Source organism: Euprymna scolopes, chromosome 11 (assembly GCF_053919585.1).
Source record: "Euprymna scolopes isolate OS-2025 chromosome 11, ASM5391958v1, whole genome shotgun sequence".
In the NCBI taxonomy this organism is placed as follows: Eukaryota; Metazoa; Mollusca; class Cephalopoda; order Sepiida; family Sepiolidae; genus Euprymna; species Euprymna scolopes.
Window position 1 is genome coordinate 104,526,774 of NC_136492.1, and position 20,735 is coordinate 104,547,508.

Here is a 20,735-nt window from a genome sequence, read left to right on the forward strand (position 1 = left end):
GGATTTTTTTCATTATTATTCCATTTACACTTGATCCTCAAAATATGATAAGTGTTTAGTTAGGGAGTATCAAGTAACATTTTTAAGTCTTTGGTATGACTCGGCCAAGGATTGAACCCTGATCTTTACGACCCATTCGCTAAACTTTTACCGTTAATCCAAAGTAGACAGTATTGGAACACAGCATTGTTATAATTTTGCCACTAAATCTATTCATTTATCTTTGATATATTACAGCAAATCACTTTTTTGCAATTTTGTAAATAATTTGTATTTTGTTTAACCAGATACCCACCACTTATCAAGGTCTCAAGGCCACTCGAGTATGTATAAGGGTTAATGAATGTAAGTTTATTAATCATTAATAGTGTAGATAGGGCAGAATTTTGATTTATTTGTTTTAAACATCTATGTTGGATATCTTTAACAGTGGCTTTTAAAACAAATTTTTTCAGCTCATACAAGAACAGTGGTTGTTGCTGTTGGAACTATACTACGTCATTGCACCGTCGAAGGAAGACAGTATTCAATTGGACGTCAATTCTCTTTCGATGAAGGTTGCTTCCGATTTAACTGCGATTGCCATTCAGATGGATCATGGGAATGTCCATCGGAACGCTCAGAATACATTTGCCAACTCAAACCTGGTCAACAAATTGTCCGAGGTATTTTTTTATTATCATACTTTTGGATACAAATTCTGAATCTCTCTCTCTCTCTCTCTCTCTCTCTCTCTCTCTCTCTCTCTCTCTCTCTCTCTCTACTAGCAAAAGTACCCGTCGTTGACTGGGTTCAAAAACAGCCTACAGAAAATGAACTCTGATTTATTAAAGTATGATAGCTTCGAATTTGGGGGTATCAAAACCAAAGCAAAATATGATGAAAGTAAAAATAAAATAGATAAACCCCATCATTTATTATACCATACCTGTTCACACTGAAACACTTATCACAATATTCTGTGGATCTATATTAAAAAACCTTGTTAAACTTTGTGGCATATTTCCATTCTATGGATGTCAGGCGCGAACGAACTACTCATAATTTTATTATACCATATTTCTTCAAACTGAAACATAATTATCAAAGTATACTTACGCAGATAGATATGAAAAGTTTTTATTAAAGTGTGTGCCTATTTCCATTCTATGGAGGCCAGGCGTGAACACAGACCCTGCAATTTTATTATACCATCCCTATTTAAGTTAAAACATACTTATCAAAGTATTATTATGTACATCTATATCAAAAACACTTGTAAACTTTTTTAAAAATTTTTATTTCCATACTTTGTGGATCAGGCGCGTATACGCAGACCCCACAATCTTAATGAATCATCATTATGCCAGATCAAACATATCCATTCCTGTGTCTCGATACATCTTCTATCATTATATGTGATCAGTTTTCTATAATAGTCAACCACATAGGAGCCTATTCGTGACCAGACACACACAGACTTCAGCTTTATATTATATATACATATATATATATATATATATATATATATATATATATAAAGTAGTAGCTTTTATGTGTGTGTGTGTGTGTGTGTGTGTGTGTGTGTGTGTGTGTGTGTGTGTGTGTGTGTGTGTGTGTGTGTGTACAACTCTCCTACAGCCTACACCAGTGGACCAAACTCGACATGATGATGGTCCCCCACTTAGGGATGGTGCACACTATTTTCCAAGGTAAAAGTCAAGGTGATAGCATACTTTCCTACAACCCACACCCCTAGACAGATCATGACCAAACCTAACATGATGGCCTCCGACCTAGAAATGGTGCACACTATTTTTCAAGGTCATGGACAAAAGTTAAGGTTGGGACTTTGCAGTACGCTCGGGTACCCACGAAGCAGGTGACTGAGCGTACAGCAAAGTCCTGTATCTTTGAAAATATGATAAAATTTGATCGGTTTTATTTCATTTTGTGTGTGCATGATTTTTTTTATTTATCTGTTTTATAGGGGTGAAGTGAGCGCTGTGTGATGAATGTTTACTATGTAATGCGTCTTGGACTGACAAAGTTAATTCTTCTCCAAACCACATACAGCACCTGGTATTCCCAAATGGTTACTTATTATTTAATTACTATTTTCTTACTGTTTTCTTCGCCCTGGAGAGATTATTCTTGCAATTTCATAAATAAATTTTTACAATACAATCATTTATGAAAATAAAATGTTTATAGCTATGGATGACCAAAATGAAATACAATTTTCTCCATTTTTTTTTACATTAGGCCACCTCTAATAATATTAAGCTGTCAGTGAAAATGAGTGCATAGAAATACAATATGGAAAATATGTTTTAATAACTGACGTTAAGACAGGCAGTATCTCTAAATGCACTGGACAGAAAAATAGAAAAAAACAAAGAGTGTCTAGAAATCAACTAGTGAAAAGAAAATATGATATGATATCACTACTGTAAGTTTCGTATTATCGGTAAATGTTCGTTTTTTTTTCCTTTAAGAAGATTATGACTTTTAATTCAAATTGCTGAGTATATTACAAGTTATTAATGTGAATTTTAATTCGGTCTAAATTTTAAAAAAATAATATATACACTTTGAACATGCATACAAATCAGAAAAATTTCATATTTTTTATTAATTATGTTTGGCATGAGAGTGAACACATGGCAAATAAATGAAATGAATGAGTGAAAAAGAGATATAATATGAGATTGCTACTACAGATTTGATATTATTAGACTGGGTTAGTGTTAAGAAGAGCTTGCGATATTATTTCATTTAGGCCTTTCACAACTAAAGAATTTATGATTTCTGTAAATAAATGCTTATACGGTATTGTTTTACTTCTTTTCTTTTATCCTTTAACTTGCTTAAAATATATTGTGTTTTGTTATCTAGGGCCCAGCAAAAAAATGACCATCATTGTCAGTGACCATGTCCAAGCTTGCGTAGTGAGAGGTATAGATTACGCATTGGGACGTTCGTTCTCTTTCATGGATGGATGCATTCGATACAATTGTGACTGTAACTCTGATGGGTCCTGGGAATGTCCAGCTGATAGGGCTGAGGATACCTGCCAACATGGCCAGGGTAGAGATTGGTCCACAGGTGAATATCATACAGGAGAGGCAACCGTCGACACACGATGTAAGTAGTTTCATGCAGAAGTTACACACCAAAAGCTGTACCTGAACTTATGACTAATTAATAGTTTATAAGTGTATACAAATGATCCGTCCTTTACCCAGCTATAAATATTTAAGTGTATCTTTTTAAGTGTATACGCAAAACTGTTGCTCAAATGTAATAAAATAATAATATTAAGAATCGGCAATATCAGAAAAGTATTTGGTAAAATATCCGTTTCAAATATTTTAATTACACACACGCGCGTGCTCGCGCGTGACTATATTATATATATATATATATATATATATATATATATATAATCAGAGTAATAAGTGATGTAAGACGCATGAAAACGATCTTGTTTTAATTCATTATATTTTATTTTGATATTTCGAGTAGTCCTCTGCTCTTTGTCACCAAATGTGACGAAATGAATCAAAACGGAGAACGTTGAGAATACTGGAAATGTTATTCTTGGGCAACGTTCATTCCTTGTCATACCGCGAAATCTTGTAACCATTTTACAAAGAAGAGCGTAGTCTTCGCTAGAAGCTTACGTGGAATAACATACAAATTTACAAATTATATAATATATATATATATATATATATATATATATATATATATATATATATATATATATATATATATATACTGTCGTTCCAAGGGAAAAACTTTCCAAGTGTTTTCCAAGGAACATGCATTTGTTCCTTATGACTTATTAGGTGAGCTTCTGCTATTCAACGAAAACGTGTAAGACGTACTTCATAAAAATGTGAATAAAATATTGTGAGTGTGAATTAAATACAACTTCTGGTTTTTTAATGATAACTAACGATATATATATATATATATATATATATATATATATATATATATATAGAGAGAGAGAGAGAGAGAGAGAGAGAGAGAGAGAAAGAGGGAGAGAGAGGACGTATAAATAGATAGATAGATAGATAGATATTTTGTCTAATTTTGAAAGAAATTCATAGTCAAAGTGCTTTTATTCCAGGGTCCAAAATATGAACAAAAAAATTTAATATATCACATTTTCTTTCTTCAAAGTCAATAAAAAAAAATATTATTGATTGAAAAGTTTTCATTATAAATTTCGAGAAAAATATTTTCAAATACAGTATATTACTAGAAATGTGAGAAAAGTAAAAACGATGTCATTTTTTCTTTAAAATAAATTATTTACTTAGTTTAAAGAAAGCACAATATAGCAATAGCAGGACACAGACCTATAAAACATTTCTCTGAAAAGAGCAATTTTAAAAGAAGAGTAAAGAATGTACTTCTTTCAAACTCCTCGGCTTAACGTTCACAGGGAACATGAGTTGGAACAGATACATTGAGAGGATTGTCAGGGCCGCTGTGAGGAAGATGAGCTCTCTCTGCCGTGCTAGAAAGTTACTTACGCCTGAAAGTATCCTGTACCTCTACAAGACCACCATTCGCCCATGTATGGAGTATTGTTGTAACATTTGAGCTGGTGCATCTGCTACTAGTTACTCAGGGTTCAAAAGAGAGTCGCCAACCTGATAGGTCCTGAACTGTCATCTAAGCTTCAGCCTCTGTCTCATCGATGAAATGCTGCATCCCTCTGCCTGTTCTACAAGTATGTTAATGGTGGATGTTCCGACGAACTACAAGCCCCTGTACCCCCTCGACATAAATATCCCCGACAAATCCGACAAGCAGCAAAATCCCACCCCTACACAACACAGATTCCTAGATGTAAGAAAACCTTCTATGCTAATAGTTTCTTTCTCAGAACTGCTAGACTTTGGAATTCCGGGTTTCTGTTTTCCCAACTGTACTGACATGCAGAAGTGCAAGTATAATATAAACAGACATTTTGCTGCTCAACTCCCTACATAGTATCCCTGCAACTTATGTCCGCGATAGTAGCCCCATACATCAAAGTGGAACTGTGCCTTGTTTGGGGGGAAAATGGAATTTTAAAAGAAGGGGGCAGATGCGTGGCCACCCCTCGCACCCTCCCTCTACACGTTCCTGGGATGATGTATCTGTCTTTTCTTGCGCAACACATGACTACATGAAATGGTTGACGAAATAATATTGAGATACTAATTTGAATCTGAGATATTATTAGAAGTTTAAGAAAGCCAAAACTAGATTATCATTGTCATTAAAATAAATTATTTATTCAACTTAAAGTAATATATGAGCAAGTTTTCAATAATATAAGGTGTTTTTATTTTAATTTTTTGTTGTTAACCTTTTTTTTTTTTTTCGTCAAGGTCTTTGTAACATAGTGCAGATGCACGGACGTAAATGTATGCAAAGTACCGTCATCGGTGGGTGGGGGGAGAGGACGATAAAAGAGAGAAAGAGAACGATCACGACGTGATCTTTCTGAGAACGATCATTATACCGTTCGCAATCACGTGCGAGACATGAAGGATGCCCGAGAAGACGATCACGTGAGAGGCGTCGCAGAAGTAAAAAGAGAACGAGACTTCTTGAGACGTTTGTTTCGTTTATATATACACTTTTTTTTTATTATTCTATTTTCATCCCAAACAAGGCACAGTGTCACTTTAAAATAGGGGCTACTATCGGGGACATAAGTTGCAGGAGTATTATGAAGGGAGATGAGCAGCAAGATGTTTGTTCATATTACACTTGAACTTCTGCATGTCAGTACAGTTGGGAAAGCAGAATCCCGAAAGGGGCCTCTAACGTCTAGCAGTTCTGGGGAAGAAACTATTGGAGTAGAAGGCTTTCTTGCATTTAGGGATCTCTACTGTATAGAGGTGGGATATTGCTGCTTGTCGAGTTTGTCGGGTTTACGTTGAGTGGGTACAAGTGATTGTTGTTCGTCCGAGCATTCACCATTAAAATACTTATTTCCTATTCTTTGTCTTGATCTCCTTTGCGACTAAACCAAGACATGTTGACCGCCTATATGCAATACTTATCGAAATAAAAACATGCAATCCTTTGATATTATGTTACGTTATTTACACCATGTTATATAACCCAAGTCAAAAGTTTAAAATAAAAATCGTTCCGTTGTCCATGTTTTATCTGCCTATTTGCTTGTTTTTAATTAAAATTAATGAAAAAAATTATTTTAATGTTTTTTCTTTTTTTTTTTTCAGCTCACACACGAACAATAGTTGTGGCAGTGGGAACGCAATTGAGCCATTGTACAGTTAACGGCGAACAATACCCTACTGAACGCCCATTCTCATTTACAGAAAACTGCTTCCGGTTCAATTGTGTATGCAATGCTGATGGATCATGGGAATGTCCATCGGAACGCTCAGAATATATCTGTCAACTAAAACCAGGACAGATTGTCGTTAGAGGTAAGGGCTCAGTACTCTCCCTGGTAGAGTATAATACTACAATTTTTAATGGAGTTGAAATTACCCATATATATATATATATATATATATATATATATATATATATATATATATATATATATATATATATATATATAAAATAAAAGTTACAATAAGTTTACTAAGGTAATTAAAATGGTAAACTTAAAATATATTATAAATATTAAAGAGTTAATATTCACAAGTAAAATAAACTCAACAAGATATAAAAAGCTCAATAAAACCGAAAAGGAAATCGAGCTTATAATATGAACAAATGATTAATAAAATATGTTAAAAGACATCTTGAAAAAGAGTTAAAAACATATTTAATTTTAAAAAAGGAAGCACAAGATAAGTGGATAGTCCTTAATCCGCGGAGTTTTGAAGAAATATATATATATATATATATATATATATATATATATATATATATATATATATATATATATATATATATATATATTGAGACAAGTGTGATTGAAAAGCACAGAATTTTTCTGTTTCACTATTTTCTTTTTTATCTTCTCCAATCTCCGAATAATTGATTTTGCGTTTTTCTTAAAATTCTTTAGGTTGGATCCATAAGTGTCTTTAGCGACCGCTTTCAATAGGAATACTTTGATCATCCTCAGGCATATTGTGTTGTAAAAATTATGTTTTTAATTATATATATATACATATTTTTGTCACAGTCACCTGGTGGCTTATTACGAGTTAGGTAGGCAGACATATATATATATATATATATATATATATATATATATATATATATATATATACACATATTTAAAATTTACTGCCTAGGCATTTCAAAATATTTCGCCGGTACTCGTAATTAACACTATTTATCTGAGGCGTTTTTGTCTTAATATAGAATGCTTCAAGTATTTTTAATCTATTAATATTATTTTGCTTTGCAAGACCTTAGTATTCTCTACCACGATTCTTCGGAGTTCAGAATGATGGCAGTTATGTTTTCCCAAATGCTGCGATATTGAACTAGAGTCGGAGTATGTATATAAAACATGGACATGTGACAAGTGACTATTAGATCATAAAGAGTGGCTTTTGTCTGCAAAGGGAAACTTCAAAGTGAGTGGGATTTTTTTCTAAGGTGGAGTTACAGGAAAATTGCCAAGCAAGCAGTTCAGCCTTCTTGAGTGCAATATAGACAGGATCATGGTCGTTGCATAGTTCAGAAATTGTTGATTGCTTATTATTCACTACACTATTATAATATTTTTTAGAAATCGTGAGTTCCTAATTTCTGCAATATAATGTGTTTTCTCATCATTTCTCTTGACTGCAGCTAGTCCACTCTTAAAATGATTGCTAGCTTCTATAAATGTTTGCCTAATTATATCTGGCTTATGGCGGCCATATTGGTGAAGTGCTTTCTGCTTTTTTCACAGTGTTTTTATTAAAGTTCTCAATACTTTATTCTCATAACAGATATTTACCATTAAGTTCTTACTGATAATGACCGTTGGTTTTTAAAGAATTTAAGGAGTTGCTCTTAGATTATATGATTTTGTTTCTTATATATCTACTGTAGCAGTTTCAGTGCCTTTAAATTTTTATAATGTTCTGTTTCTATATCTGTTCATTTTTGCTGTGTTAGCATTATCTAGACTGACTTCTAAACTCGAGGATTTGTCTTAATATTTCATCAGTGACGTGTTTTGTAGGACTTTAATCCTCCCTTTGATTTCAATTTCCCCAGGTTCTTCAGAATTTTTTTTAATGCTGTTAGTATTACAGGAATTTGGGTTGAAAGTAAGCCTCCCCCAAGTTCTCAGTCCTCTTTACACTCATCAAGTGGAGGTCTGATTAGTGTTTTCTCTCCTTGATATTTCCATCAATCTTCCATCAACTATTTGGTGTGATATGACACCAAAACTTATTATTTGGGGGAGGTATTTTACTTAAAGTTTTGACGTTTCAATTTCTTGACTCCATGTTGTTGTTGTTATTATTATTATTATTATTATTATTATTATCATCATCATCATCATCATCATTATCATTATCATTATTATTATTATTATTATTATTATTATTAGTAGTAGTAGTAGTAGTAGTAGTAGTAGTAGTAGTAGTAGTAGTAGAAGCATTTCAAAAATAATGGCTTCTATTTTTATTCTGCCTTAATGGATCAGAGGCATTGCAAATTGCATTAGTATGATTACTGAACTTATGCCTTTATGACCTTAACGTCTCATCCCTGTTATAGAAATTGACGGTAAAATACTCTGAGAAAGCAACCTCTATCATGGGCGTGCGACATAAGCAGAGTGGAGTCATTGAATTCTTGGCAAAAGTGAATAGAGTATGGTGGTGATTATTTAGAAAAATAAATTCTGGAGCACAAAAGGTCGCTCATTTTAGTGGTATTATTTCCGTCTTCATAGCTCTTCAACTTTTTTAGTTAGAAAATAGAAGGCTTTACTTTTGAAACAGCCCTTATATGACAAAGTGCACTTCGGAAATCCATGCATAGCTATCGTTCATTGCTGACAAAAGTGCTTTAAGAATAGTGGTGACTATGTAGAAAAATTAATTCTTGAGCACAAAGGGTTGCTCGTGTTAATGGTACCATTTCCGTCTTCATGGCTCTTCAACTTTTTGAGAAACAAAATAGGATGTTTTACTTCTAGAACGACCCTCGTATTATTATTATTATTGTTATTGTTATTTTTATTTTTATTCTTATTTTTATTTTTATTATTATTATTTTTGAAGGTCCCAGCAAAAAAATGACAATTGTTTTCAGTAATAGCATGAGATATTGCCAAGCAAGGGGTCACGAATATCCTCTTGGTCTGCCATTCTCATTCAATGAAGGATGCTTCAAATACAATTGTGAATGCCACTCTGATGGATCATGGGATTGCCCAGCAAACAAGGCTGAAAACATTTGCCAACCTGGTCAGCCCGAACAACCAACTGTCGCGGAACGAAAATGTGAGTTGCTCCTCATAACTATTCTCTAGAGCAGTGGTTCTCAACCTTTTTTTACTCATGGACCCCTTTTCCCTTCTTTTTATCTTGGTGGACCCCTTCATAACTATTGGTCATAAGACGATCTTCTATTGTTCACTCATAAATTTTTAGGTTTTAATAATCAAAGAACTATTATATAATTAAGCTTTATTTTTAAATGAAAACTAATTTAATGCAAATAAAGTATTCTACAACAACTATAATAATAACGATAATAAGTTTTGTTATGTTTTGCCTGTGGACCCCCAGAAATATTCCATGGACCCCTAGGGTCCACGTGGACCCCGGTTGATAACCCCTGCTCTAGAGTAACAACAATTGTTGTTTATTGCTTTTATGTTTATTCATATTTGTTCTTTTTGTTTTGTTTTGTTATTTTTGTTTTGCTTTTTTTCTCTTTTGTTTTATTTTTTTTTGTGTTTTTGCTTTCATAAAAGAATGGTATCAATATTAGATATGTCACTTAACCTTTTGTGGAGTAAGTGTTCAAAATTACCTAAAAGACTAATGGAGTTCACACGGACTCCATTAATTGGAGTCAGATGAATACATAATGCATGAACTAAGAATTGCCAAGCATTAAATGTGTATTCTTCAAATGTTTTGTGATGAAACCCTATACAGTTTTTATTCATATTGTATTTTTTCTTATATGTGTGTAAAAAATGACAAATTTTGGAAAACGCTTTTATTTAAAATAGAAAAAAGATTTCTTCTCAAGTAAACAGCTACATTCTTGAATTGTTAGCCATGTTTCACTTCAAAAGAATTTCTGAGTGATAGCTATTCTGTACAAGGCCTGTTGATCAAGAGTTTTCAGTGGGTAGCTATTCTGTATAAGTCTCAGACTTCAAAATTTTGCAGGTAAAGAGCAAAATATTTTCTTTGTGTGGACATGAAAGCATTATCTGCAGGAATGTGAAAAGATTCAATATATTTATGGTTTCTGATTTGTTGCTAACAGAACGTGGTTCCATTTGATTGGTCAATTCGTATTTCTTGCTTGAAAAACCTTGCAGTGTAGAAATTTTAGCTTGAACAAGGTTTAATGAATTAAGTTAAAGAGCTAAGATTGGCATTGATATCGCGAGGTAACCCAGGGAGTTGTCTTCCATGGCCATCAGTTAGATTAAAAGCATCAGGCGGAATTTCTATTGACAGAGTTTCTTTGAAAAGTTTTCCCGTCTGTGGAAGACATTACCATGGGACTGATTTCCTCCTGATTTGGTCATCTTCGAATCCAATCTCAAAAAATTCCTGTCATAAACCTCCCCATAAGCAATCAAATGTAGTTAACACAATTGATTAATATTAATACTCACAGTGGGTTCCTCATCTTTTGACTGATAATAATTTTATCTCATTGACTATTTATCTTCGAGTGGCTCTTGGCCTTGATAACTTGTCGCTAATAGTAAGCAAAATTTCAGATATTTTACAGATAATATGTTGGAAATTAATTATTAATAAGTATAGTATTGAACAATGGCACATACAGCGAGAAACGCCATGGAGCTTCTCAGGCAATGCTTTGGCAACAACATTATCTCTCGCTACAGCAATATCAAGTGGCCACCACGTTCCTCAAACTTGTTCTAGCCCCGACTTTTTCTTGTAGGGATATCTAAAAGAAATAGTCCATGTTAACACACCCCACACCCTGCAGGAACGAAATAAGGGAATTTAATCGCAATCCAGAGACTCTGCAATCTATCATGAATAATGTTTTGGAAAGAGCACAAATATGCGAAGCTGAAAATGGGCAACATTTAAAAGAATAATTTTTTTTTATTTTTTTAATTACATTTTCACCCCAAACAAGGCAAATTGCCACTTTGGTGTAGGGGGCTACTATCAGGGGCAACAACTACTGGGGTACTATGGAGGGATTTTGGCAGCAAGATGTCGGTTCCCGTTACACTTGAACTTAATTAACCATGCTCTAGTCCATCACCTTACAGATGCTAAACTCCTGACTGACAAATAATATGGATTTAGAAAAACCCGTTCCACAGCAGACATCCTAACTGTAATCTCTGAACGTATATACCATTCACTGGACAAAGTGGGGGAGGGCAGAGCGGTAGCTCAAGATATATCTAAGGCTTTTGATAGGGTATGGCACGAGGGTCTCCTCAGGAAAATTAGATCATATGGTATCACTTATGGTATAATTATTAACATAATTAAATCCTTCTTAGATAAGAGAAAAATCCAGGTTGTCCTCGACGGTCGTACATCTATTGTTTGAATTTAGCGTTTTTGTTTAAATTTTAGAATGCCTTAGTCAGATTATGTTAAAATTACCAAAAGATATCATCAAAAATAAAGAATCTATTAAGTTCAAATTCTTCAGTGACTTTTTCGACACCCTGTGTATATAACTTGAGTTCTTCAGCTATCAATTATGATAATAATGAATTTTTGGTAAAATTATTTATTAAAAAAAATAGACGACTTGAGTACCATCAGCTAAAATCGAAACCAAAACCAAAACTTATGAAGAATTCTTGGTAAAATTATTTATTAGAAAAAATGGAAGGTCATAACAATTAAACGACAGTCATTCAGTAGAAAAAAATGTAAGTGTGCCAGATAAAATAACATACACGCTATTGTATTAATATATAGATTTTTTTCTTTGATTTGTAGCGCATACACGGAGCATGGTCATACCTGTTGGTACGCAACTAAGATTTTGTACAGCACAAGGACGTAAATATTCACTTGGACAACCATTCACTTTCACTGACGGATGTTTTCAATTCAACTGTGAATGTTATCAAGACGGATCATGGGAATGCCCATCAGAAAAGTCGCAATATACATGTCCATTAAAACCAGGTAAAAGGATTGTCCGCGGTGAGTATTAATTTTGTTCATATCTACAAAATTATATTAAATAAAATGTCATGAAATGCCACTCACACTAGGTTCATCAAACACTACATCAACAAAACTTCAGAATCACCAATGTGTAGATTGTGTAATGAAAGGGAAGAAACATCAGCGCATATTATATCTGAATGCTCTATGCTAGCTCAACATCAATATAAAAAATGAAGACATGACAAAGTTGCTAAGGTTCTACACTGGGATATATGCAAACTCTACGAATTAGACTCAAAGAGAAGTGCTATTATGAGCATAAACTAGAAATGGTTCAGGAAAACGACAATGTTAAACTTCCTTAGGTCATGCGTATACAAAGTGATAAAACTTGACATAATTTTTTCTGAACAAAAACAAGAGAACTTGCTAAATCATTGACATAGCCTGCCTTTCGATACCATAGTGCAAGAGAAAGAACATGAAAAAATAAATATCAAGATCGGAAATGGAAATTAGTTAAACTATGGAAATATAAAGAAGGCAAAGTGATTCCCATTGTAATTGGAACGCTTGGGACCATAACGAAAGCCACCAAATAAATGGTTTAATCAGATTGACGAGACAATTTTTTTTTTTTCAAATTTAACAAAAGGCTTGTATGTTAGGAATGACGAAAGTGTTAAAGTACAGCATGAATTCTAAAGTCGGAGGAATTGACCTGATATTCAAGAAAAAAATCAAATGAAAGACATCAAAAAGTTCAGACTACTAAGAAATAATAATAATAATAATAATAATAATAATAATAATAATAATAATAATAATAATCGATAAATAAATAAAAATAATGATAATAATGGATAAATAAATAAATAAAAATAATAATAATAATAATCGATAAATAAATAAAAATAATGATAATAATGGATAAATAAATAAATAAAAATAATAATAATAATAATCGATAAATAAATAAAAATAATGATAATAATGGATAAATAAATAAATAAAAATAATAATAATGGTAATAATCGATAGATAAATAAAAAATAATAATAATAATAATTATAATCGATAGATAAATAAATCAATAAAGATGTCAGACAAAACCGTTTCGGTGTTCAGGGGAAAGAGAAATCAAATCACAAGTCCGACAAACTTTCCAAATTTCGAAGTGAAGCAATCAACAGAAAACTAAAGTTCCCAACTACAAAAATCAATGTGAAAAATGGCAATCGAACTCAAGGTAGCTAAGAAGATTAGAAATGTGGTAAAATATGATTTGAATACAAGTTTTTATAAAGGGAAAGAGATTGGAAACGTACCAATAAATTATTATAGGGTTCTTTCATTTTAACAATCTTTACAAATGAAATATCTTTATTGTTGATGTTATTCTGAACCGCGGAAATCAGAGATTTATTGCAAAATCAACAGTTGAGGTTAAGGGTACATAGAGAACAAAACATAAAATAATAATAAAAAATAAAGAAAACTGTGTTGCAATTTTGTACTTTCCATCTTTCGCCTAATTTTTAAGATTTAGTCGGAACTTTGTGTTTTCTTTGAATTTTTCTCCATGTCTACGTTTTTGATGTCTGATTTGTTGCCATTACTGAACATGTTGGAGTAAGTTTATTTTCTGCAGGGCTGGTACTCTAACCACTGCTCTGTCTAATTTGGACAGGATGCAAATAAGAATCTTAAACCTAATAGTCCCCACACTCTCTACCAAGTTCCAGCTTCAGTTCCGTCGCCAAAATGTTGCATCTCTGGACTTGTTTTATAAGTACTTCATGTTCTCTGACGAAGTTATTGCCCTTGTACTCTATTAATGTGAATACTCCCCGACCAACCTGACGAGCAACAAAATCGCACCCCTACACTATAAAAGCCCTTATTCTACTCTTCTCTCTACTGTAATAGCTTCTTTCTCAAACCTCCCTGCTCCTTGTTTTCTGTATGCTGAAATTCAGATGCAATGTGATCAAACATCTTGCTGCATAACTCCCTACACAGGATGGCCCTTATAAATCTGTTCCCGATTCACTGTAGCTTCTTACATTTCAATGGCTATATGAGATGAATAAATGTTATTAAATGAGCTAGAGTTTTAATGTAATGCAAACGCATTCATCTGGTTTTTGGTTAATTTCCAAAGCATAGACTATTCTAAGCATTCTTGATATTTTCAGGGTCGAGCGATAAAGTTGTCACCTTAAAGAAAACAACACTAAAGCTTTATTTTAAAACTTTTATTGAAAAATTCAATTCAGCTAACTTGATTATGTAGTAGAGCTGACATCTATTCACTGTAACCGCCTTCAGCCTCAATCATCACTTCGATACGGGTCTGGAACTGGAAGCATGCCTTTTCCACAAGTGCCGATAGGAGCTCACCAAATACTCAGCGAGTGGCAGCGATCAGGCTGGCTTTGGTGTTGTGGGTGGTCCTGTGGGTGATATTCTCGATGTATGACCAAACGAAATAGTCCAGCGGGTTCAGGTCAGAGGAGAAGGGGGGGGCAGTGAGAGAAGAGTACAAAGTCGCAGCATTCCTGAAGCCAAGCCCAGGTGTTTGGACTTGTGGGCTGGCACTGAGTCCTGTTGCCACACTCAGGGTCTGCCAGCGGTCACCTGATTGCACCAGGGGATCACCACACTTTTCAGATACACTTTAGTGTTGACTTTCAAGCCTACTTCAAAGATGTGAGGTGGCGTGATGTGGCCATCACTTGAAACCACACTAAAGACCATAACCGTGGTTGGAAACTTTGTTTTCATCACCCTGGGCATGCCTCTGTTATTCATGGCAATTCAGCGATGCATTTTAAATGGTGCTGGTAATGGTCATGTTGTCATAACTTGGATCGGTAGGGAGTGTGAGTTGTACAGTGACGCATCTCCAATCTCGCTCGTTGAACATTTTGTCACTTTTAGACATGATAGAAGACTCCTATCAGTCTTGGGATTTGTACCCAACTGGCCAATTAATAGATGGTCTACAACAAAAAAAAGAAAATCGATTTCCATCAAACGGAAATGGAATCATTTTGTCTTTTCTATGGCGACAATTATATAGTTCCACCCTTTATTATATCTCGAGACTCCACTTATGATCTTGTAATAGACCTGTTTCGCCTATCTTGTCTTTTTGTGCAATCTTTGCATATGTTAGCGAATCTATCTTAACTTACTCATTTTCTTTGAACTAAACTGTCTATTTCAATTTTATGGTGTAAATGAGTTTATTTAAAATCAGCCTCTCTCCCATCGACGAAATATTGCATCCCTCTGTCTGTTCAACAAGTACTTTAATGGTAAATGCTCTGACGAACTATAAGCACTTGTACTCCATCGACGTGAATACCCTGACAAACCCGAAAAGCAGCAATATCTCACCCTTTCACAGTAGATATCTTTAGGTGTCAGAAAGCCTTCTACTCCAATAGTTTCTTCCCCAGAACTGCTAGATGTTGGAACTCCCTTCCTGGATTCTGCTTTCCCAACTGTACTGACATGCAGAAGTTCAAGTGTAATGTGAACAAACATCTTGATCCTCATCTTTGCAGCTGAATCCACCCTTTGCGACCAAGGCCACCAACCTCCAATATTTGCTCCTGTATCAGAAAACATGCTATGTGATATACATATATCTGTACGTGATGTTGCCAAGTTAATCAAAAATCTTGATTCCAGTAAAGCAACCGGCCCTGATGGTATTCCAATTATAGTACTCAAAAAACTTCAACTAGAACTTCAACCGCACTTTTCTTCTCATGGCTACATAGTGTCCTTTTTTATCTTCTTCTTCTTGCCCCAGCTCGCATACTTCCTAATTTGCATATGCGTTTTTTTTCCAGCAAGCTAGCTATCTTACAGCTCCTGTTTATATATTACATTGTCAGACGATTGGCCGATGTTATTGTTTTTAATCTTCTACTGTCCAATAAGAATAATTCCTGTTTTTTAATGTATATCTTCAAAATATACGTCAATGTTTTGTGTATGCAGGACCCAGCAAAAGTATGATAATTATTATGAGTGATAAACTGGATGCTTGCACCGTGAGAGGTCAAGACTACACCCTTAATCAACCATTCTTCTTCTCCGACGGGTGTTATACTTACCAATGCGAGTGCCACTCAGACGGTTCATGGGATTGTCCGGCAGATCAAGCTGTTGACAGATGTGACCACAGAGAGAAAGACAGACAACCAACTGGAGAAGAGTCAACAGTAAAAAAATGTATGTATTCCAGAATATTTCCTTTTTTTTTCTTCACTAAAATGTCACCGCTTACCAAGGCCTGAAAGTTACTCAAAGATAAGGGTTGAGGAGATGGTCAGTTGGCGCTAAAAAACACCTTTGAGAGGATTGGAAACGATGGGTGAAATGTTCAGAGTTTTAGTATTTAGGTGAATGACTCGACAAAAATTTGTTAACATTGGACTGCGTTTTTAACAGAAAATCGCTCCAGGCAAAACATGACGCCATAAGGTGTTAAAAAAAGCAAAAACTACTTCAGTATCAAAAAATAGCCAATAATAAATATCCTAATATTTATGGATAAATTCCAACCCAGAAAACAGCAATTCTTCCCCCTTTGTCAGAAACATTTTAAATGGAATGTGAGGATAAAATAAGAGAAGCTAAAGTTGTAAGGCTACCAAGAGTAAACTCAAGGTCCACTTTCGACTCTCCTTGAAAAAAAACGACTCTGTAAATGCAGCCATGTTGTTTTGTATTCCCCAGATGGGAAGTGCTTGGAAAGAAACATTGTTCATGGAAGTTCCGTTTAGTTCTAGGTATAAAAATAGAAAAAAAAAAGTTTTTTTTGTGAATGTTTTATAGAGGTGAACAAGTGAGTGGAGCTCAGTCGAGCATCTACCATAAAAATAATTATAGAATAGTTTAGTTTCTCTACAGGTCATTCCCTTACACAGACGGTCACATTTCAGTCTTGTGTCTCAGATCATGAAGATTGGCAGGCCTAACTTCTAGATCTATTCCTAACTACAACATCTGAGGATTGTGTGACAAACGCCCAGAGCCCACTCTGAACATCGATCACCTTGTAATATTGGTAGACATCACTTAATTCTCGACCCCAAGCTGAGGAGCTGTTGCTCAAAATGAGAAAATGCTTTGAAAAGGCTGATTGGGAAGCTATCAAAGAACACATGATAAATGTCCCATATATAACGAAGTTGTTACATGGCCACACTTGGGACCCATACGTTGTATGCAGGATACGTCGCAAGGAACAAAGAGGAGGAAAGAATTCATTTTTTCCTGTTGCTCTTGGGTCACCTGTGTAACAGGTCTCTCTCTTTAACATGATTATCGGTCTGCGCACACGTTCTCGTTTTTATAATCTTTTTCCTTCTTCCTTGCCATGATATAACCTCATACATGGTTAGATCATTTGCATACAGCTGCCACTCGTGCGTCCACGCCTGTTACACATGGACTAAGATCGTTTCTATTCCTGCTAATGAAACAACTGAATGGTGAAAAGCAGGTATTGACGCACATGTTCCCACACGGAATTACTATGATATGCGCCACTCTCCCCAGTAGTTCACTTCAACTTGTGCAAATGTATCATGCATTCTGCTGATTTGTTTGCCACAAAAGAAATACAAATAAACAAAAGTTCATAGACATTAAAAATAATTAATAAAGGTAAGGCAACCCAAAATTACCAAAAAACTTATCAAGTCACAGAAATTAGTAACTCATGATTACTCCAAAATTTATAATAGTGTAGTGAAAAAACGACAATCAACAATTAGGAGATCACTTGCACGGTACTCGAGTAGGCTGACCTGGTTTCCCAGCGGTTCGCCTCCAATTAAATCTTAGATCCCACAAACCACCCACTCTCAATTTTCTCTTTGCACACAGAAGTCGCACTCATATCTCTTAAAATCACTCCTCATGTTCGTGATATCATAAAAAAAACTGAACATCTCCAAGGCGAGTGGGCCTGATCTGATCCCTGCTATACTAATTAAGAAATGCTCTGCTGAGCTAGCCTCTGTCCTCTCCAAATTCTTCAACAAATGCCTGGCCATTCATTGATTTTTTTTTGATTATCGATTATGGATGCTTATCAAAGACATTCCAATACAAAAACTAGCTAAGATCACTGGCAGATACAAGAAGTAAATTTGGATGAAATTTCATAAAAATCCATTCAGCCATTTAGGAGTCCATATCGAACACACACACACACACATACACACACACACACACACACACACACACACATATAAAGTTCCTTTTATATAATAAATAGATAGATAAATGATTCACTACTTACGAGGGCCAAAAATTACTCGAGGATTAGGATTAATTAGATTGTTAGTTGAATGATGAACAATAATATGAGAGGGTTTGAAACGGATGAATGGGATGGACAAAATTTGACTACTTAAAAGTACAGCTCGACATGTATTTGTTAATATTGGATTTGAAAACCAACTATGTTACAATCAACAGAGAAGCAGTCATATAGGCTATGTGTTTTATAGATGGGAAATTCTTGGAAAGAAACACTGTTCGATTTGGTTTTAAGTACACTGAGCTAGAAAGGATAGTTCTTTGTAGTGATGATAGGTAAGTTCTTGCTGTGAATGTTTTACAGAATGGAACCAGAGATTGGAGCTCAGTTAAGGACCTATCATGAGAATAATGATAGAATAGAGAAAGACTAGCAATGACTGTAAGGAAGAGAAGAAATATTGATAGATAGATAGATAGATAGATAGATAGATAGATAGATAGATAGATAGATAGATAGATAGATAGATACAATGGATTATTAATGAAGATTTTGCATTTGTTTGTCTGAAACCGAAACTACACCATTACTTCTACTAGAATTATTACTTGTACTATCTTAAATGCTCAATTTAGGAGATAGTGTAGTACCTGTTGTGTTATAATGAGACCAACCTCCCAGGCATTATTTTCTTCTTGACCATCCTAGCAAGTATTAACTTCCTCATTATTGGATGAGGTGGGTGGTTAGGTATTATACCAACCATCTCATGCATTAACTCCTCATTGTTTGATAAGGATAATGTAGGATTTGGTTTTGCCATGAAACCATCATCCTAGATATTACCTCCTCCTTTGTGCCGGGAGGTGAGGACAGGTCTGGTAGCATGCACCAATAAGAAATTATCACCACCAGCTGTTCATAAACAAACTCAACACCTACATCGTTTATATACTAGCAAAAATAATCGATTAGATGGAGCATAATTTGTTGTAATTTAATTAGAAAATTAATTTTTACTTTGTTTTCTATTTCAGTTTTTTCAAGAAGCATCGTTGTTCCGGTTGGCACAACGATGGGTTTTTGCCTTGTGAATGAGATCCAGTACTCTCTCAGCAGCACCTTCTCGTTTGAAGACGATTGTTTCCGCTACAAATGCGAGTGTCATTCTGATGCATCATGGGAATGTCCTGGAGATCTTGCAGAATACATCTGTAACCAGCGGACGGGACATGTGGCAAGAGGTTTGTTTCTTTTTAACTTTAAATTATTTCCTTTTATTTGGAAGAGAAGAGACCAGGTTGAATTCCTTTAAAAGCATAATAACAAAAGCATATTGTAATCTTCCTTCTCCAGTGGGTTTATCTGCTTTCTGGGCTCATCATAATATTAAAATAGACATAATACATATTATCACAATGCATATTCGTTCAAACTCCTCAGCTTAATATTCATAGGCAATATGAATTGGAACAAATATACTGACGACATTGCCAAGGTTGCTGCAAAGAAGTTGAGTTCTCTTTACCATGCTAGAAAACTAGTCACACCTGACAGCATCCTGTATCTCCACAAAGTCACCGTTCTCCAACCTAATATGTCCCGCACTGTCAACCAAACTCCAACCCCTGCCCCATTGCCACAATGTTGCATCTCTGTGCCTATTTTACAAGTATTCTAATAGGATGTGCTTTGACGAACTTGTAGCACTTTTGCTCCCTCAACATAAATACCCCCAACTAACCCAGCAAGCAGCAAAATCTCACCCCTATACTAGAGATCCCTAGATAACAGAAAGCCTTCTACTCTACTAGTTTTTTCTTCAAACTGCTAGACTTTGGAATTCCCTTGCAATTTTCTGCTTCTCTGGCTGTACTGATATGCAGAAAGTTAAATGTAATGTGAACAGCCATCTCACTGCTCAATTCCCTACATAGTGTCCCTCTAGATATGATCCCACATAGTAGCCCTTTATGTCTAACTGGAACTGTGCCCTATTTGGGGTGAACAATAGTAAAAAAAATAAATTGTTACAATAAAAATTATATTTATGACAGAGAACTTTCCTCACAAATACTTAATCAAACCTGTATGACTCAACGAGCGGTCAATTTTATTGAACGTAACAAGAAATTGGTGCA

At 34.6% G+C, this 20,735-nt stretch overlaps 1 protein-coding gene across 4 annotated transcripts in view; it reads left to right on the forward strand.

Moving 5' to 3' along the window:
* Positions 1–20,735, forward strand: part of LOC145288028 (uncharacterized) — a 593,135-nt gene that overhangs the window by 466,222 nt on the left and 106,178 nt on the right. For all 4 annotated transcript variants that reach the window (XM_080136036.1, XM_080136037.1, XM_080136039.1 and 1 more), the window contains exons 112-118: positions 456–665; positions 2,878–3,126; positions 6,240–6,449; positions 9,213–9,434; positions 12,126–12,335; positions 16,320–16,553; positions 19,632–19,838. In XM_080136036.1, coding sequence (XP_079992162.1) covers positions 456–665; positions 2,878–3,126; positions 6,240–6,449; positions 9,213–9,434; positions 12,126–12,335; positions 16,320–16,553; positions 19,632–19,838 — 1,542 coding nt within the window. The remainder of the gene's footprint in view (positions 1–455; positions 666–2,877; positions 3,127–6,239; positions 6,450–9,212; positions 9,435–12,125; positions 12,336–16,319; positions 16,554–19,631; positions 19,839–20,735) is intronic.